Below are 20,731 nucleotides of genomic sequence, written 5' to 3' on the forward strand. Positions count from 1 at the left end.
ACGTCATTGCAAAATCATTGCCTGACATTGCCCTAGTCCACTACAAGTCAAACACATTAAGCATTTGGGAATCTGAGTGTTGTCCACACATGAGGATTCTTTCATGCTAGCTTTACATCACATGACAATTTACAGTTGCATGTGAAGGGAACAAAACATCTTTGTACTGTGCAAGTTGTACTTGTGGGAAGTGTGTGGAGCAGAGTTCTAGAAAGGTTCAACAGTAGGTCTACACGAAAGCATTTGAAATGATTCTGCTTAATGCAACAAAAGGGATACGATTCTACCATTTGTAGCAGAGTCCAAAGGCAACGTTGCTAGCCAAAAGTACCGTGTTCCGCGTTCAAAACCTACCCAAGGCTAACCAATAAAGCTCAAATGTCCAACAACAAACACCACAATCGTCATCATTCATGACAGCTCCAGATTTCCAATGCATACGAAAGCGCTCTTATGAGAGGCTGCAAGTCGCTGTCCTACGTGGCTGCTGAGTCAGCCATTTCAAAAAGGTGGGGCTGAAGTCACAGAAGGCGGCGGAGAAAAGCAAAAAGCAAGGCAAAGGCCGAGGCAGGGCCGCAGGGAATTTTGTAGGCACAAGTTCACAACATACAAGCGGAGCACGCTCTCTCTCTCTCTCTCGCTCTCTGTCGCTCCACACTAGTCCATAGTCCATACTCTGCGTGTGCGAGCGCACAAACACGCTCTTGCGCGCGCGCGCTCGCACGCGCACAGGGGGGGAAGTGAAGTGGGTCGTGTTTTTTTTTGCGTCAGACTCCCGCAAAGGCGTGCCTTACACATATCACTTCCCTTCCACAGTATCACACACACACACAAACACACACACACAGAGTCACCAAGAGCTCAAGAGAGTTGTGCAAAGGAAGAGAGAGAGAGACACTCGCAGACAATCTTGCAACAAGGGCTTTGGTTCCTCGTCTTTTTTTCTCTCTCTATATACCTTGCTTGTTTCTGCATTCACGATGCTTTCATCCCCCATCGTCATCTCTTCTGATACCTTGCTTCCTCCCATCTTTTTCCGTTGGAAAAAAGGCACTTACAAAGCTGGTCCTACTGTGCGACAGTCAACTAACAAGTGAGTTCTACACACTGTCACACACACACACACACACACACACACACACACACACAGCTTCTACCCACTCGCACAAGAGAGAGCGAGACACACAATACATATTCTCCAGCAGCTCCATTTCTCCTGCCCGAACCCACACACATAAGCACAGCCTCTCTCACTCACTAAGAAAACAGGGCACATACACCCCCCCCCCCCCCCCCCCCCCCCCCCCAAAACACACACACACACACACACCCTCTTTTCTTTTGCACTCTCGTGTTTAATGCTCATGTGCGCCTGGAGCATGTGCTCGGGACGCCCCCTTTTGTAATAGAACCACGAAAGACAGACAGACATCCCATAATCTCAGACATCGTTGCAAGCAGATTTTTTCCCGCCTCTCCTCTCTCTTTCTCTTTGAGAGGAATTCTTGCTGTCCATCTTGATTTTTCGCTGCGACTTGCTGGCATTGGCTGAGTGCATCACAGCGAGAGCGATGGAAGGACTTAAACTAACATGCAGCAGTGGCTTTGGCTTGCAATCATGAGATTTTTACAATGTGTTCACCGTTGTGGTGATGCAGAAGGCTTACAATTCAAATACCGATTTGCGGCTTGATGAGGTAATTCTGCCTGTTGCATTTCTGGACAGCTTTATGTAGTTCAAAAGATCAAGGCTACAACTTCCAAATTTTGAAATGCCACTGTGCTTTGAAGCTTCAATGAACGCTGGATGCATTTTATGTGAATAACTTTGGCCATTGCGTGTGCATTTGTGTCTATGTATGGAGTGTGGGGATAGTGATGGAGGATTGCACTTATTTCACAGGTTTATATAAACAATTTTTTTGTGAGCAGTTGGATTCTTTGCAGGGCTACATGTATAGCCCCATGACTTTTCATCTTTTGAGGCTACTTGATCAGCTTGGGCAGTGTAAAACTGTTGATTGATCATAAAAGGACACTTATCCGATGCACTACTTGAAATTCTTTTTGTTTGCAGATGTTTTGCCAGAGCGAAGCTTATGCCGGTCACTCTTCACATCCTTCTGTTATTCAACTGAGACGAAGGTATAATGACACTGTAATAACATCTCAAAGAGGACTTCTGCTATGACGATGGCCGTGTGTTGATTTTCTTTGATATGCAGCTCTGCTCACGAGAAGATTTTGCAGAAGAAAAAGTCCTTTGACATTCAGGCAAATTCACCTTTTGCGGATGAGTACTCAGAGCGGAAACGTGCACAAGAATATGAGGTACCTTTAAGCATTATTCTCCATTTGAACCATTGGCTAATTCAGGACAGTTTCACTCAAGAGAGGGGCCAGATTGAGCAAAGGGGAATGCAGATGAGGTTGTTTCTCATAATCTAAAAATTTAGAGGATTCTCCACTGCTGAAGGCAACGTCTGCAGTTGATGTTGTTGGTATCCCGATTCCCAAGAGTGGAGGGTGAGGAACAGCGATCTCCAGAAGGTCCCTTCTCCGGTCGGCCTAACTGGTCTTTCTTTCCTAGGTGCCATCAAACATGTATATTGCCGAAGCGTGCGAGATTTTGTCAGGGTGAAGCAAGTCTTAGTTAAGCAATTCATGTATGGAGGATGGATGCACACAATCTGAGGAGGATACCTGTAGCTTTAGAATGTTTGTCCTTTTGCGAGCCCACTTCATAAATCCACGCAATCATAATGGTTATCAGCATGATAGTCGCTTTGAGCATTCAAATTCATTGCAAGATGTGCAGATTTTACTTCAATCTCAGACCTGTGGGCTAGTCAAAGAGTAAACTCACTCAAGGATTTCTGAATGTCATTTACTCAGGAAAACACGCGTGGCTTCTCTTGTAAGGTTAAATTCTTGGCTTGAATGATTTTAATGTGACATCCTAACAAGACACTTATGAGAGTGAGACTAACAAGACTAGACATGCATTTTCAGATAGAGCCAGAAATTGTTCGTTAAGTGTGAATGGGGCTAGAGGCTATGCCCAGAGTTTTCACTTGTGATAATAAAGAGATGTCACTTGCGTACTCGAAATGCCTCTAAATTGCCCCTAGATGAATGCTTTGTAAAACATACAGAACCATCATAAGAAAGATGAAGACTCGTATGTCCCGATCCACCCACTCGTCGATCCGCCTGAGTGGCGGTGGGAAGGGAAGGCTGAGTAGCCGAATGGGTGAAAATCATTCAACCATTCCCAGAGTCGATGGTAGGTAATAATTGTGCGGACTTGTGTCCTCCACACAAAATAATTGTGTAAATCCAACTTCTTCTCCTCAGCAAACTGGGTGGGGGCATAATTGTTGGATGTAGTGTTGCAGATGCCGACGTAGTCGCAAAAGTGGAAGTGGCCGTAGTCACAGAAGACGTAGTGGCCCTTTTTGGGATTGTTGTTGTTGTCCCTTCTGATTTGGAGTCGACATGTTGTATGCTCAGAGAGAAGTCCCAAAGGTAGATCGATAAGATCGCAAGTCGTTGTTGAAGGTACCGTTCCCAAGGCTGTAGTAGTCCAAGATAACTGCACGGGCAACCACCGGATGGTGTCCTGATGAGCAAGGGATGGTTCAACCGCACAAAAGGTAAAAATTCAGCATGTTGTCCGCCCAAAAAACGCTGCAAAGGGTGCTAAAAACGTTGTTGTAATAGAGATTTCAGCGTGCCTGTACGCCACCGGTCGGTGCGGGAGCGTCGCAGAGTGTCAGAGGAGAGGGTTCTCGCACTTTTCAGCCGTTGAGGGGCTGAAAACATACAAAAAACAGCAAGTAATAAGTATCAAAAATGGTGCCGATTGGGTGTAGATACCTGTCCAAGGTGTAGATCTGCAAGTTCCAGGCAGTGTAGAAGACTCTTGGGTGTTCCTTGGCCGCTCCTGCAGGTGCACAAGATCAACGTTTTGTGAAAAACGCCGCAAATCACCAAAAATGCTAGCAAAACACGAAAAAACGTAGCAAGATCTGCAAAACGCTAGGGTTTGCAAAAAAGCGAGCAGATGATGGTGTGATTCTGCTGGAGGAGGGAAGCACTAGGGAGAAGGATGCAGATCAAAGCTACAGATGCAAAAAACGTTGCTGTTCTTGCAGAAAACGCTAGGGTTGAAAACGTTGAACAACGTTTTTGATATCCCCTGCGATGGAAACCGACAGAAGTGCTAGCGCTAGCCTCGAGAGGAGAAATCGATGCAGATTCTTCTGGTTTGGCAACTGATACCATGTGAGAGTGAGTAGCGGAAAGAGTGTGAACCATGCGCGCTGAAAACGTTGGAGAGAGAGAGAGAGAGAGAGAGAGAGAGAGAGAGAGAGAGAGAGAGAGAGAGAGAGAGAGAGAGAGAGAACACAAGTGCTCTGCAAATGATGCTCTTAATACACAATCTGTGAATGACTACAAGACCCTAAGCATAAAAGCGAAAAACATAAAAGCCCAAAAAATGGCTAAAAATGTGTGTATCCAGCTAGGCTCAGAAAAGGACCGATCGGACACGTGCTAAAAGTGTCCGCCCATGCAATCTACATGATGTGCGATGGGTGGCCAACCTGAGACAATCACTAGCCGTACAAAATGGCAAAGCAACGGGGGTATAACTCTAACAGTCATTGCTTCCAACTTTTAACATCTTCAATGACTCTTGCGTAAACTTTTGTCCAATTCTTTTTGGATCTCGAAGACTAGGTTGCAAAGAAGCCCGATCCATCTTTTCCTTGCAATCTGTAGGCAAAGGCAATGCCACTGGTTTCACCTTCTTTGCTATAGTCTTGTACTTCGTCTCCACTCGCACTTCTAGATCTTTTTGCACATTGAAGCACTCTTCATCTTTGAAAGACTCAATGATCTTATACATGTCCATAGAAGCTGCTTTTACCAAGTCATTTCCTTGTTGAAAACTAGAACCTGTTATAGCATTGAGATCACCCATAGTATCTACAAAAGAAACCTCTTCAAAAACACCTGAAATGTACTCGTCTTCATCTAGCAAATCATGGTTTTTGTATTTTCTCTGTACACTATTTACATATTGTTTTTGTCTTTTCTTTAAATCTCCAAGCATTGTAAAAGATACTGATCCATCCTTTGCTACTAGTGCACCTGTAGAAAAAGCTCTGCCTCCCTTTGGATCATGCGAGAACCTTTTTCTTCCTGTATCACTGCACTCTCGCTTTACAATGTTACTCGGCCAAAACCCCTCATCTCCCTTTGATCTTGAAACTCTTTGCTTGGTTTTGGTAGAGAGTGGTCCCTTAAGTTGTCACGATTTCTCTCATGGTCAACGAAAACTGTCAAGAATTGAACAACTCGTTTTTCATCTTTGCTTTTGACCCTGGCATAGGCAGATCCATCATCCAATACTTTTGTCTCCATTCGATTGCGATGATATCCAAGGATTAGAGGATAGCTTGACATCTTTTGAACAAAGAAATTTTGCTCACCTTTCACATCCCCTGTGGTACATTAACATTTGGATAAGCACCATAGAGATCCCCGGATGAGTTGTTTGCAACCCTAATCATCCACCCATGGTTAGTATCAATTGGCCACTTTCCCTTCATACAGATACTCTTGGACATGAGGTTGATCCCCGAACCATGGTCTATCAAGGCCACGTAAGGCTCCTCAAGATCTCCCACCTTAACCAAGGTTTCCGTTGTAGCCCTTGCCCAATGGTTTCTAGAATAGTGGCTCTTATGAGTGGCTCCGTCTTTATCTTCATCTTCAAATTTAACATGCCTATATATGCCTATAGATGAAGATGAGACTGGTAGCAGCTTCCATTCTCATCTTCATCTCTTTGTTGTACTTGTATCACATGTGTCTTTGAAGCACTCTCTTCAGCCTTTGATTGGATAGACCCCGTTAAAGCTTGTCGCTTTCTTCTTATGATATCAATGATTTCCTCGTGGAACTCTCTCTTTGCAATGCCAACGACTTCTCCCAATGTAAACTCCACCTTGCTATTTAATATCTTTCCTCTAAAACTTTCTTTAATTCTGTGGCAGCTTGAATATCTGATTGTAGCTTGTATGATGGGCTTTTTCCTTTGCTCTTTTCCTTATCTTGCTTTCCCTTTGGTGCAACATCTCTCATTAGTACTTCTTGTGATGGAGGTTCCCTTGCCATGGGCTCTTGAGAGGGACCCATATCCTTTCTTCCTCCACCTCTAGTAGCCCTCTTTGAGGGACCTTCATTCCCATTTTCTCTCCCGCGTTTTTCTTCAACAAGTGCCTTGTTGCTTCGACACTTTGTAATGTCGGCATGCACTGACAAGGCATCTACAGGTTCATTCCACCCAGTCTCAAGACGGATACAATCTCCTACTTCATGTAAGACTTCTTTAGTCAACTTTCCCTTCATAGCTAACTCCATCAGACATGGGCAGACATCTTCACCATCCTCACTCACGTCTTCAATAGATTTTGACCCTTTGAGCATGACTTGACCAGCCTGTAAGCCAAATGCTGCTGCTTTAATAATTGAGATAGCATGACTGGTTGGCATGTCCTCAACTAGCTTTTTCATCCCTCCTTTGCTAAAGCTTTGTCACCAAGGGCTTCCCTGTTTCACTAAGATGTATCTTTCCTTCTTTACCCAAGGCATCTTTGAAGCTTTCACAGTCCCTTCTTGGATGGTCTGGGCTGTCACACTATATGCACCTATTAACAAACCCCTCTGTTTTGAGGTCTTTGACTTGATGACTGTCCAGATGTTTGTTTCTTTTCTTCAAGCCTTGCTAGCTTTAATTTCAGCTTGCTATGCCCTTCACAAGTTCTTCAAGCATAGATCCATCATCCTTAGAAGCTACAATAGTAGGTTTTGACTGCTTCTCAGTAATAGCAAAAACTGGAGCACCATTGTTCACCACCATCTTGTCTCTTTTGCGTTGTCTTTTTACCAACAAGGAGAGTGCATCTTGTATATCATTCTACGTTGTCTTCAAACTTTGCTCTGTATCTTTGTCTTCCAAGAGAAACTCTAACTTTTCTTCGATTTCTTTGCCCGCTGCTTGTAGGAAAAGTTCTACCTTCTCCCTATCCAAGGAAGCTTGTTCAATTGTGATAGTTGAGCATAGCGTCGCTCAAACTCTCTGAGAAGCTCTGTAGCAGAAATCCCTTCTTTAGGCTTTGCAACCCAATCCAAGAAAGTTCTTTTGGTCACCCGCTTAGAGTCTTCCATAAAGTAGTCTTCTTTTAGAGCAAGCTTGAATTCCTCCCAATTTCTTCCATGAGCATTTTGAATTGCCCTACTACGGTCTCTGATATCTGGGACACAAACTAGCTCAAAACTTCGGATCATGTCTTCCTCACACGCTCGGTTCAACTAATCTCGTAGACACTTTGTGATGTCCTTGCCATCAAACTCATCAATTCTCTTCACAATGGATTGCAGTGCTTTGGTGGTTGAAATTTGGCTTCTTTCCGCTGCTTGTTGCTGCTACATATACGTGGCAAATGCTTGAAACATCTGCATGACTACAAGATCAAAGTGCATCCATGTGTCTCTAGATTTTCATCCATGGCTAACAAAGTGTGTAGATCAATTCACAAACTCCCACCCGAGCAACTTCGCGTCGGGTTCACCAGAAAATATTGGAATGTGTGCGGTCTAGTTGGGAAGGTGCAAAACCTCTGGCTGTGAGAGTTCGTGATGAGAGTCACAAACACTTTAAGATAAGCGTTTACGGAAAATCACCAACTCTCTTTCTAAAGATGACTAGAAAGCTAAGAGCGTTCGTGACAAGATAGTCACAAACCCTCTCCCCTATTATGCTTGGAAATTGCTTGTTTTCGTAGACTAGTTCGTGATGAAATGATCACCAATTCACATCCAACTTTTACTTAAAAAGAGCAATTAAGAACACTGAACTTTTAGCTATGAAACTTCAACTCTCATAGAAGCACAACTTTCAATCAAAACCCAAACCTCTTTCATGGTATCATGTAGCCTCGCTCCCAATTACATAGTCGTAACATCAAACAGCTGAAAGGAATACACGAGCTTCCACATTCATGGCGACCATTTTCTGAATTTTCAAAGATTTAAGAGCTTCTAAAGTGAAGCTCACACACCATTTTGATAAGGGGAAACCCTAATTCACTCCCTCATAAGCTAAGATACAAGATTGCAAAGAGGCGGGACTGCAACACACATAGATTGGGCAACCATGAAAGCTATTGCACGGTAGAGAAAAATTGCAGGTTTTTTTTGTAAAAAGCAGCCCTTTGTCTCTTCCCCACGGCATTCTCAGCTGATGTGTCAGTTTTTAGGCCATTTTTCTAGTTTGGATCAAAACTAGGTCATTTTGAGCTCATTTTTGACTTAAAAAATGCCATTTTTGATGTGAAAGATCCCAAACAGAGTCTGAAAAATCCCTAAATTTTTGGATGACTTGCATAAGCTTAAAAAGCATAGATATGCGTCATTTTTCATCAATATACCATTTCGGGTCACTTTCCATGCAATTTTGCAATGCGTCTGTTAGCTGCTATTTTTGACAGTTTTTGTCCGTATCAGTCTTTATAGGCGAAATGAGTGTGCCACCATGAAACACTTGGAATATGTACACTGTCAAACCAAATTAACTATCTTATAAAGTGGGAAAGCACGCAAAAGCGCTACATCCAGGGCCACGATTCTCGGGATAGGTATGCACATGATAGCGACCGCAGTAGCCGCTTTAGCATAGATCACAATATGTACATTATTACTTTTCTTTCCATGCATCGAGAAGTGTCAAAAGTGAGGTGAATGTTTTTATTTCACAGTGCACACTATGTACGTGCCACGGTACGACAACGCACACATATTGTGACTCACATAGACTCTCTCTCTCTCTCTCTCTCTCTCTCTCTCTCTCACAGAAACCGGACGGCCCGCGCGACTCTCTAGTTGCGCGTGTAGTCTCCTGTGTCGCCGGAGGTACATGCAACACTGTCGGGTGAACCAGAAGTCGCCACGTGTCCAAGGGAGGGGGCCGGAATCCCTCCTCCTTTTATAATAGTATAGATTAAGTAAGTGTGCCAAGTCACTTACTAATGCAAAGTGACTCTCTCACTCACTCACTCTCACCCTCCCTCATCCTCTAGCGCCCCCCCTACTTGTTGGCTTTATAAGAGCGTCTCCTCTCTCACTTGAGAGGTTGGCAGTGCACCTGAGCGCACTCTACGCACCAGAGCTCTCCATTGAAGCTTGAGAATCAACCCGTGTGGTGTATGTGGAGTTCTGGAGCTCCCATCACCTAGAACAAGGTTTCTCTTGATCATAGGCTGCTGGGGGGGAAGATTCATCGCAAAAAGTAGAAGAAAATTCTCTTTCTCTCACGCCTAGCTGCTGCAACTTCTCTGTTTTGAGTCCCTAATCAAACACAAATTCTGGTGCGATTCCATCGCAAAAAAGGTCTCTATTTCGGCATTGGAACGTGCTCAGGTAACATTTTCAGATTATGTGCAGAAAATTACAGCAAGCATGTGTGCGTGCATTTTGCGTGTTTCTCCCTTGTTTTTATTGCAAGAATAATTAATCATGAAGGGACACAGTTAGCGGAAGGTAGACTCTCATTTTTGAGAGCTTCTCATGAGTTTTGTGGAAGATAGACTCTCGTTTACGAGAGCTTTTGTTAGGTGCAACGGAATTAATGTTTGCGCTTTGCTCAAGATGAGTGCTCTGAACTGTGCTGAAGGTTCCTTTTGTTCTTATGGAAGGGAGAGCCTTCCGTTCTTAATGAGAGAATGCTATGATCACAACAAAGTGAATGGACACTGTGTGCGCAAGTGTATGAGACTGAGAGATAGAGAGAGAAGAGAGATACGACATCAGAGATGTTATAAAACTCTCATCCGAAGGCCCGAGAGTCCACTCTCGTCGACGAGAGTGGTCTACATATGATTGCACAAACTGGTACAAAGTGGATGCATGAGACTGATGCAAGTCTAGGCTATGTCGACGATGACGACGGGGATGACGAAGTCGACCTAAGGGCTGAATTTGCAATCTTGCTACTACTGTCCAAAAACGCTATGGGCTGAAATCTGTTGCAGGTCCAAAAACGCTGATTTGGGGGCTGTTTCTGTGGGTCTTTGTCGTTGAAATTCTGCAGGTTTAGGGCTGAAAACAGAGGTTGCTAAAGGCTGAAAACTGAGGGTCCTTCCGGGATGAATTTGCTACTTCTTTATGGCTGAATTCGAAGGTCTTCTACTGCTGCAAATCGCTGCATATGCTGGATCTGCAAAGGGCTGAAATTGGGACCAAAAACGCTAGAGGTTGAAGTTCCCAAAAACGCTAGGCTGATGTTTTGCAAAAACGCTAGACTGAGGTTCTGCAAAAACGCTAGGTGAGATCTTCTGCTGGCGAGGGTGTGATGATGCAAAACGCCAGGCTGGTGCAGTTTCCAAAAACGCTAGTGGAAGGGGTCTTCTGGCGATGGTCTTCTTGCTTGGTGGGGGAATCCGCCAAGGTCCTGTTGAGAAGTTGCCTGCTGAGCTTGGCTCTTGTTGCCTCTTCTGCCAAATAGTGCTAGCTCTAGTTTGCTTATATACAAACTTAGCAAAATTGCCCTACCTACTTTTGTTGGAAAATCTCTTAAATTAATAAGTGAAAAATGTCAAAAATAGGTAAAATAGGCTAAATGCATTGGAAAATTTCCCTGATGGAATTTGATGGATTCTGGTGGGAATATTGATGATCATGTTGTGTACAACCAGAGGATATGCATCTACACTAAGTGACTGGACATGCACGGTCTACGAATAGACTCACAAAAGTGCCAGATCACTTCTAATCTAGACTGACTAGATTGACTGAACCCTGACCATTCTGTAGCTTGTCCACGGACACTTAGGGTTAGATGTGTCACGTGACATCCCCTCCTTTTCAAAGTGAGGTACTGGTACCGAACTGTATGGCGTCGAGGGAGATCGCCCAATAGCTTCCCGAATCTTGGAAGGGACTCTTCGCCGGCCCACTCGTATGTGTGGGTTGTGCGGTACTTGAAATTCATAAAGGTCTGCAACGCTTGCTTCTTTGGGCCGCGCCGAAAGTGACAGTCTTTTGTGGCTCCTTTGATGCTTCAACTTCGTCGATAGTTCTGCTTCTTTCTTCTTCAAGAATCTCCATGTTTGAAAATTCTTGAACCCATTTCCAACACAAAACCATGAACATACCTATTCCATGTAAAGTGACTGGAAAAAATCTTGTCTTCCTCAAAGACTGTGCATGCAATGTAGATGAACAAAGAGACGAAGTGCTAAACCGTCCACATACACGCAAAGAATGAGATCGAATCTTTCTTTTATGATCTAGAGCAATCAATTGTGGCAATTCACAACGGAAATGCCCATGCTTGGTGCTCATACTTTCATGTGCTCTTTCTACAAATGTGTCATGCCAAGGAAGAGACATGGAACGTGACTTCCGTGAATGCATTTTCCTGAAAAATCCGCATACATTGGTGCTCATTCATGAGTGAAACGTGCTCAACGTACAATATGTCATGCCTAGTAAAAGGGATCACATAAAGACACTGACTAAAATACAGGAAACGATCACGAATGAAACACTCGAACAATGCGTGCGTATCAATCATGTGAACACATAATACTTCCTGTAAGGGTTCTTTGGACCTAGGCTCAAGAGCCAAGATCGGTTCTTCTTGAATGATCGAATCGTCCTGTGGGGGTTCTTTGGACCTCGACTCGAAAGCCAAGATCGGTTCTTCGTGATTGATCGAATCTACAACGAGGTTGCTTTGCTAGAAAAAGCATGCACTAACACATCATCCTTGTCAACAATCACATCATCCTTATGCAACTCATTATGCTTGTGAGAAATCATATCTTGATCATGCAAATCATCATGCTCGTGAGAAATCACATCGTGATCATGCTCATCATTAACATCCAAATCATCATGCTTATCATTGTCAATCAAATCATCATGCAAATCATTGTCATTCAAATCATCATGCTTCTCATAATCATGCAAATCCTGTGTGTCATGCTTGGGAGAAGAATTGACTGAGAGAGTCTCCGTCTCCTGAATCTCTTGCATCTGTGCCGGCACTTGAGAAAAGAGTCGCAAGAACTCCTACATGTGTTGGTCGCTCTGTTCTTGTCTTGCCTTTCTTTCTGCCTCTCTTTCTGCTTTGTCTTCTGCGTGTCTGCGTTTCATTTCTGCCATTCTTGCTGCATTTCTTGCTTCGCGTTCTAAATTCCTTTCCATAAACATCAGCTCCAACTCCTCCATAGGAGTTAGTGCAATCCTTGGTGTAGATGGGGAAGGGGGAGGGTCGGAAAAACCTCCTGGTGGGGAAAATTCTTCTTCGCCTCTCTCATGCTCATCACCTCCAAGCGAAGTATCCATTCCGCTTCGAGTGATGACCATCCACCGAAGTCGTGCATTCTTGTGGTCTTGGTTTCTTAAGTTCACGAGGAACTTGGGTTCTTGTGGGTCTTGGGTTCTTGAGGGTCTTGAGGTTCTTGGGGTTCTTGAGGTCTTGAGGTTCTTCTTTCGCTTGCAATCTGTATTAGAGAAGGATCTTCTCTGCACCCGAGTTCTGCTCTCTTCTGTGGGCGCACCCCTTGGCGGCCTTGCGCTCACACCAAGGTTGCTTTTCCCCACCTCACGTCGATTTGCCGGCCGCTAAGTGCACGGTCCGCTCTCAATGAGTGAAAAGAGACACAAGGGGAGGCTGGACAAGCCCTTCTTTCTTGGGACTCCTGTCACTCTTCAAAAACACGATTAGGAATCGACACGCCCAAGCGAACTTGGGTTCGTGCGACGGCAACAAGCAAAAAAATTCTTGTGATTCTTGTGGTTCTTTCCTTAAAAGATACAGAACACTGCCAAAGCTCTGATACCAATGTTAGGTGCAGCGGAATGAATGTTTGCGCTTTGCTCAAGATGAGGGCTCCGAACTGTGCTCAAGGTTCCTTTTGTTCTTATGGAAGGGAGAGCCTTCCGTTCTTAATGAGAAAATGCTATGATCACAACAAAGTGAATGGACATTGTGCGTGCAAGTGTATGAGACTGAGAGATAGAGAGAGAAGAGAGATACGACACCAGAGACGTAAAACCCTCCTCCGAAGGCCCCACTCTCGTCGGCGAGAGTGGTCTACTTATGATTGCACAAACTGGTACAAAGTGGATGCATGAGACTGATGCAAGTTTAGGCTATGTCGACGATGACGACGGGGATGACGAAGTCGACTTAAGGGCTGAAATCTGCAATCTTGCTACTGCTGTCCAAAAACGCTATGGGCTGAAATCTGTTGTAGGTCCAAAAACGTTGATTTGGGGGCTGTTTCTGTGGGTCTTTGTTGCTGAAATTCTGCAGGTTTAGGGCTGAAAACAGAGGTTCCTAAAGGCTGAAAACTGAGGGTCCTTCCAGGCTGAATCTGCTACTTCTTTATGGCTGAATTCGAAGGTCTTCTACTGCTGCAAATCGCTGCATATGCTGGATCTGCAAAGGACTGAAATTGGGACCAAAAACGCTAGAGGTTGAAGTTTCCAAAAACGCTAGGCTGATGTTCTGCAAAAACGCTAGGTTCTGCAAAAACGCTAGGTGAGATCTTATGCTGGCGAGGGTGTGATGATGCAAAACGCCAGGTTGGTGCAATTTCCAAAAACGCTAGTGGAAGGGGTCTTTTGGCGATGGTCTTCTTTCTTGGTGGGGGAAACCGCCAAGGTCCTGTTGAGAAGTTGCCTGCTGAGGTTGGCTCTTGTTGCCTTTTCTGCCAAATAGTGCTAGCTCTAGTTTGCTTATATACAAACTTAGCAAAATTGCCCTACCTACTTTTGTTGGAAAATCACTTAAATTAATAAGTGAAAAATGTCAAAAATAGGTAAAATAGGCTAAATGCATTGGGAAATTCCCCTGATGGAATCTGATGGATTCTGGTGGGAATACTGATGATCATGCTGTGTGCAACCAAAGGATATGCATCTACACTAAGTGACTGGACATGCACGGTCTACGAATAGACTCACAAAAGTGCCAGATCACTTCTAATCTAGACTGACTGGACTGATTGAACCCTGATCATGCTGTAGCTTGTCCACGGACACATAGGGTTGGATGTGTCACGTGACATCTTTCCATAATCTCAGAGAAGAGGGAAAATCCTCAGTAGTCAAAGAGTAGTTTTCTCACTCTCTTAGGACAAAGAAAAAATAGAGGACGGGCTTTTGCACCGTTCCTGTGCTTGTAACGATTCTCCCTTAGCAATAAAGATATTCTCTTTATGGGAGGGGGGGGGGGACCAGCCCATCTTTTACTTCCGAATGATGTGTCAAGCTTTTCTCTCTCCTCCAAATTCTCTCCAGTATATGAATTGCATTTAAAAATTAGTGTACGCTTTCGTATTTTTGTCACAGTGGTATCAGAGCAAGGTCATCTCTCGCTTTCTTAAGGGATTGACGACTCTTGGCAAACTGCAGAAATGGAAGGACGTGATAGGGTTCACTCTCCTTAGTAGCAGGTGGCAGAGTTGCAAAAAGCTCTCCCCCATCCAGAAGTTTAGAAGATTCTTCATACCCTTGAGAAAGGGAAGGAGAAAGTGCCGATGGGGTCGGGAGAAATCCCATAGAACCCAAAGACGCAAGATCAAAGAAAGATCCTTTAATTTGAACCTCCCACATGCACGAGAGACAAAAGAAGCCTCCAGAACATCATGTGCGGATTAATCCAAAGGTTCAAGAGCAGGATTCTCGTGATTGTCCTTAGTTTTCTGGATGACAATCTCTCCAGAGGACATGTTCCTTGACGATCCGCCGCAATAGGAAGCGCAATGGAAGGATAGAGCTCCTGACTACAAGGAGTCGAAAGGTAGAAAGAAACTTAGAAAAGACATCATAAGAAGCAGCACCACAAGCAGAAATCATTCAAGTTAGGTGAGAAAGATCTGAAATTTGAGACCTACAACGGATGGCGAGACAACAACAAACTTCAAAGCATTAGCTTTATTCGCCAGTTTGAAGTTGCATTTGCTGAAGAGAACTTTAAAGAAAGGTCCAAGCTTCGCCATTTCAGTATGTACCTGAAAGGCACAACCAACAGTTGGTGGCTGACTCTGATCCTTGAAAACCGCAAGCCTTATGATTGGACTGCCTTTAAGAAGGAGTTCTATGCTCAATTCCTCCTGCCAGATTATGAGGAAGAAGTTCCACAATATGTGGATAAGTTTTGGGACGTTCTCTTGAAAGTTACATCATTCAAGAAGATTGAAGGATCAGAGAAGATGCGGAAGTTCGAAGCCAGGTTCATGAAGCCTTGCAAAAGGCTATGAAGCTTTATCCTGGAGGCAACCTACAAATACTTATGGTATCAGCTCGCATAGTTGATGCTATACACGAGAAGGGAACTCCCAGGAGGATGGAGAAAAGCACCTATATCATGCCAAGCAAAAGGCTCTCCATGAATAGCCTACTTCCACTTCTTCTTCTCAAAAGAAGAAAAGAACCGCCTCCGATGCAGAAGCAAAGCCAATTCAGCCCAAGAAAGGGAAATACCTCTCTCCTGTTGAATTGAGAACCTACAGCAGCGAAGGAAGATGCTTCAAGTGTAGACAAATTGAACATATAAAGGGTGATTGCCCTACCAAAACCCCGCAACAACCTTCTTCCAATGCAGTCCCAGATGTACAAGGGAATACAACCAAGGATGGGAAAGAAAGATCTCTTCTCAAAGCATGGGGTAGCATCAAAAATCAGCGGGCACTTATCTTGTTTGACCTAGGCAGTATGGATAACTCTATCTCTACGAATTTAGCCGAAGATCTCAATTTATAGCCCAACCGTTTTGGAGTTTCTATTCAAACAGCATCTGCTTTCAAAGGGCAAAACTCTAGTTCTACTCCAATCATAGGGAAGCTGAATTCTGCTTTCAAAGGGCAAAACTCCAGTTCTACTCCAATCATAGGGAAGCTGAATTTAAAGGTAGATAGCTACAAAGATCAAGAATCTTTCTTAGTAGCTTCACTTGAAGGACGTGATGTCATCTTGGGGATGCCTTGGCATTACAAGATGCATCCCATTCCCGATTATGTTCAAAAAACCCTATCCTTTGACCCATAGTTACCTGGAACGCGGAACGACGAGGGCCTCCCTGCGGAACGGGGGAACGGGAATGGGTCCGGACCGGGAACGACGCAGAACAGGAGGCTTAAAAAACACCCAAATAATACTATTTTTAGCATTGTGTGTCTGAATACAAGTAGTACTAGAGTCCTTTGACTCTGTATAATACCCACAAAAAACATGATTCGAAGACCATTCAATCTTATTATGACTTGATTGGGATGTGCGGTGCCACGGCCATGGATGATGGTACATACACAACATTGAACAAACCCAAAATGAGACTACAAGGAGGCCAAACTAGTGACCACAATACCAAAAGACTAAAGGTGACAAAATTACAATTACCATAAAGATGCTACAAAGAGGGCAAGGCTGCAAGCAGCCATACAAAAAGGTAAGGATAATGGAAGTCCTAAAGTCGCAACTCTCAAGTCTCAAGACTCAAGCCACTAGCTTGAGAGGCCTCCCAATTCGTAGTAGCCTGTTGTAAATCATGGACATTTTCCCATTCCTCATCATTGAGCTCTAGGCCTGGCTCGGCTCGATCTCAGTCATGGATGAAGTACCTGGTGTCAGTGGCTCTGCATCTTCACCTGCTTGAGGAGCCTCTTGCTCCATCTCCCATCGTGTAAAAGGATTTGTCTGTTTGTCTGTACTCTTGTAAAGCATTTTCAAATTTGCGCACAAAGACAAGATTATTTGCCTTCTCCACTCCAAGCCGATTCCTCTTCTTGAAAGCAATGTGGTTAAAGGTACTCCACAATTGCTCCAAGCATGAGGTACTAACTGACTGGCTAAGAATACGGATCGCCAATCTCTGAAGCTTAGGGCCATCATAGCCATAGTCCTCCCACCATAGCATTGAACCTATCTTCTTGCGATCAATCTGAGCATCTGGACTGCCAAATGACCCCCGCATCTCTTTGTACTGTCTCAACTGATCTCTGACAATGCGTCGCCCATCTCTGTCTAGAACCATCTTGTTTAAGATCTTTGTAAATTGGTTCATGACTTCTCTATCTGTCTCTTGCCCTACACCTTGGAACTCTGGATCCACCATGTACGCTACCGTGTGTAAAGGAGAGGCATATGAATCCCACCTCGAGCTGCGAAGCGCACGGATCTCCTCATATCGCTCTACTTTCGGCTCAAGTTGTGCAAACTGCTCGATCATGGGGTCCATTGCCTCATAAACCTTGCCAGTGCAAGGATCCATGCCATCCTGAACTCGAAGCAAATGAACCACCGGTTTTACCTGTGCGTCTAGACTCTTGAGCTCCTTCCAGAACTCAAGATCCTCTGCTTTATCCTTGCACAAAATCCATGCAACTGTCTTTGCATAGGGGGAGGTGGTGAACTCATCACTGATAAAGACCTGTCGGACCGCATTTTGACATTCAGACAGCCTGCGCACGAGAAGAAAGTTGAATGCGAAGCGGCTGTCTGAAAACTTTAGAAGCACTTTGCCGCCCGACCGCTTGAGGTACTCATTCCGAACCAAGTTGTGATTGTTGATGAAAGTAACAATATTCACTTCCTCCAGAATGATTGGAGCGATCTAGTCTAGCTTGCCGTTGTCTTTTAGAAGGTTGTTCAAGCAGTGTGCCATGCAAAAGCACACTGTCATATGCAGATAGCGGCCCTCTATAAAAGCTGCTGCTGCCTGTTTGATGCCTCCCCATCTGTGACAAAGGCCACCACGTGTTGCTCACCGATCGTTTCTATGGCCGCTGTCCACTCTGCAGAGAGGACATCGGCAGACTTGCCACTCTTGGTGGCATCATGAGAGTGCACAAAGTACATCTCTCCACTCGAGTATGCGACGAGGCCATGGATAGATCTCTTCCTTGTATCGCTCCACCCGTCGGCAATGAGGAAACGCCATGTTTTGCCCAAAGCCGTTGAATATTGAGTGTTGCTAGCTCCACAATCCCCTTCTCTCGATTGAGCAAAGTGGTTCGCAGAGCCTCTGAAGATGGCGGCACATAGCCGTGCCATACTCTCCTATCCGTTGCACCATAACTTTCCAATACTCCGACCTATTTCGATCAAACATAGAAGAGGTTAGTATCAAAAAGGCGGAAACGACGATAAAAGAAGAAATGAGAGAGAAGATTGATAAATCATAAAACATACCTCGCGGCGACAAATGGGATATGGTCGTGATAGAAGAATCGGGCCACGGCGGCATCCACCTCTTCCTTCTTCTTTGGGTCCCAAGAGGTCCTTTGACAACTAATCAGACCCGATGAAGATCCACCGGCACTAACATACCTTTGTGTGCGGGCTTGGATTTATGATTGAATTGCCAATCCTTTTCCTCAAGCTCCTTCCTCTTCTCAACGCTTACGTTGGTGCAAAATTTCACCCATGTCCCGGCACTCGAAGAAAGTGTGCCCTCACTTTGTCATGCCCCCCTTTCCGCGTGTAAGAGCATAACTTGCATGTCCATGCATGAGAACCTCCCGCCACTGACAAGGTGCCTTCCGAGGTCACTTCATCCCACCACGACCATTCCTTGCCTTTCGAGTGTTGCCCGCATGAATGGAGGGGGTTGTACGAGGAGAAGAGGCCATGGATGAAGAAGCTTGAGAATCGCGATAGAGAGCTTGAGGGAGGCTTCACTTCTTGAGAACTTGAGAGTCGAGACCGAGAGAGAGAGAGAGAGAGAGAGAGAGAGAGAGAGAGAGAGAGAGAGAGAGAGAGAGAGAGAGAGAGAGAGAGAGAGAGAGCTTGAAGCCTTGAGAGCAAGAGAGAGCTTGAGAGCCTTGAGGCTTGAGAGCTTGAGCAATGAGTAGACCGTAGCGTCAAGCGAAGGTTGAAACTTGAGAGCAAGGGAGAGAGCCATGAGAAGTTGAGAACAAGAGAGAGCTTGAGAGCTTTGTAGCTTTGTGAAGGAAAGGGGTGAGGGGGTGGCACAATTAACAAGGAAGGTTTCTGGCTCGTTTTTGAGTTTCTGTCTGTTCCGGCTCCATTCCCCCACCCGTTCCGGTTAAGCATGGCCTGTCGGAACGACAGTCCGTTCCGGGGCGTTCCCCCCCATTCCTAGCCAATCGGAACGTCGTCCATGCGTTCCAGGCACCAAAATGATCGTTCCTTGGTAACTCTGCTTTGACCACAAAGGAAAGAAATATGTTGTAATAGCGGATGTAGGTGATTGGCGAATTCGTATTGCCAACCACATTGCACTCAAGAAAATAATGAAAAAGTGTGTTTCAGCGTACTTGAAATTTGCAGGAGAGAGAGATATGTCTTCTTCACAACTTTCTTCCTCTTCAGAGCAAAAAAGAATTAAGTTATTAGAAAGTTTTAAAGAATGTTTTACATATGAACTTCCAAATGAACGTCCATCGTCTCGACTTGAGGATCATACAATCGATTTGATACCAAGGAGCATTTCTCCAAATCAGCTCTGTTATCGAGCTAGTCTAATGTAGCAAGAGGAAATCCTCAAGCAGGTCAATGAACTCTTGAAGAAGGGTCTAATAAGGCCTAGCACTTCTCCATATTGTTCACCTGTCCTACTAATACAGAAAAAGGATGGCACATTTTGCATTTGTATAGATTATAGATCTCTAAACAAGATCACAGTCGAGAATTGATATACAATCCCTCGGATTGATGACATTCTTGATAAGTTACAAGGGGCAAGTGTCTTCAGTCGTATAGACTTAAGAGCGGATATCATCAAATCCGCATTGCTCCTCAGGATGTGCATAAGACTTCATTTAGAACAACCTTTGGGTTGTATGAATTCTTAGTGATGCCTTTTGGACTCACTAATGCACCAATCACATTCAACAAAATTATGGATAGAATCTTCCACTCATATAGAAGATTTACAGGAGTCTTCTTCGATGACATCCTAATCTTCTCAGAGACGGAAGAAGAGCAGTATAAGCATCTCGCATTAGTGTTTGAAGAATTATGAAAACACAAATTTATTGTGAATGCTAAGAAGAGTGAGTTCTTTCTAAAAGAAATTCACTACTTGGGCCATATAGTATCTCACTACCAGGTGAGAATGAACCCTGATAAGATTCAAGCAGTTGTAGAATGGCCTACACCAACTACAGTTAATGATGTACGTAGTTTTCTCGCCGCTGTTCCTATTATCGGCATTTCATTCGAGCCTTTGCCGTCATAGTGGGTTCTCTCCATGATTTAACGAAGAAGCGGGTTCCATTCCATTGGGGAGCTAGACAAAAACAAGCTTTTGAAAAGCTTAAATATCTACTCAGCCACGTACCTGTTCTCAGCGTCCCTGATCTTCACAAACCTTTCGAGGTGTACTGAGATGCATCTGGAGATTGTGTAGGAGTAGTTTTGAACCAAGAGGGTCACGCCATAGCCTACGAAAACCAGCGCTTTAAAGATACAGAGTTGCATGCTTCCATTTATGAGAAAGAGCTAATGGCAGTAATTCATGCTCTTTCCATTTGGAAACATTATCTTTTAGGAGCTGATTTCATAATCAAAACATATCATCTGAGTCTTCGCTACTTTCTCACACAGAGAAAGTTATCAGAAAAGCAAATGAGATGGGCTAACTTTCTTTTAATGTTCCATTTTCAGTTTTTACACACTTCTGGAA

The 20,731-nt window shown here is 44.3% G+C and overlaps 1 protein-coding gene across 2 annotated transcripts in view; it reads left to right on the top strand.

Moving 5' to 3' along the window:
- Positions 1-609: 609 nt before the first annotated feature.
- The window catches only part of LOC147427452 (uncharacterized), a 63,112-nt gene continuing 42,990 nt past the window's right edge, over positions 610-20,731 (top strand). The window contains exons 1-3 of one of the 2 annotated variants that reach the window (XM_086496550.1): positions 610-1,697; positions 2,078-2,145; positions 2,226-2,331. In XM_086496550.1, the coding sequence (XP_086352676.1) occupies positions 1,653-1,697; positions 2,078-2,145; positions 2,226-2,331 (219 nt within the window). In that variant the 5' untranslated portion in view covers positions 610-1,652. Of the gene's footprint in view, positions 1,698-2,074; positions 2,146-2,225; positions 2,332-20,731 lie in introns of those variants that run through there. The other variant, XM_086496551.1, reaches the window with a different exon arrangement.

The sequence above is a fragment of the Adiantum capillus-veneris genome, chromosome 23, assembly GCF_014529385.1.
Source record: "Adiantum capillus-veneris isolate H3 chromosome 23, ASM1452938v2, whole genome shotgun sequence".
NCBI lineage: Eukaryota > Viridiplantae > Streptophyta > Polypodiopsida > Polypodiales > Pteridaceae > Adiantum > Adiantum capillus-veneris.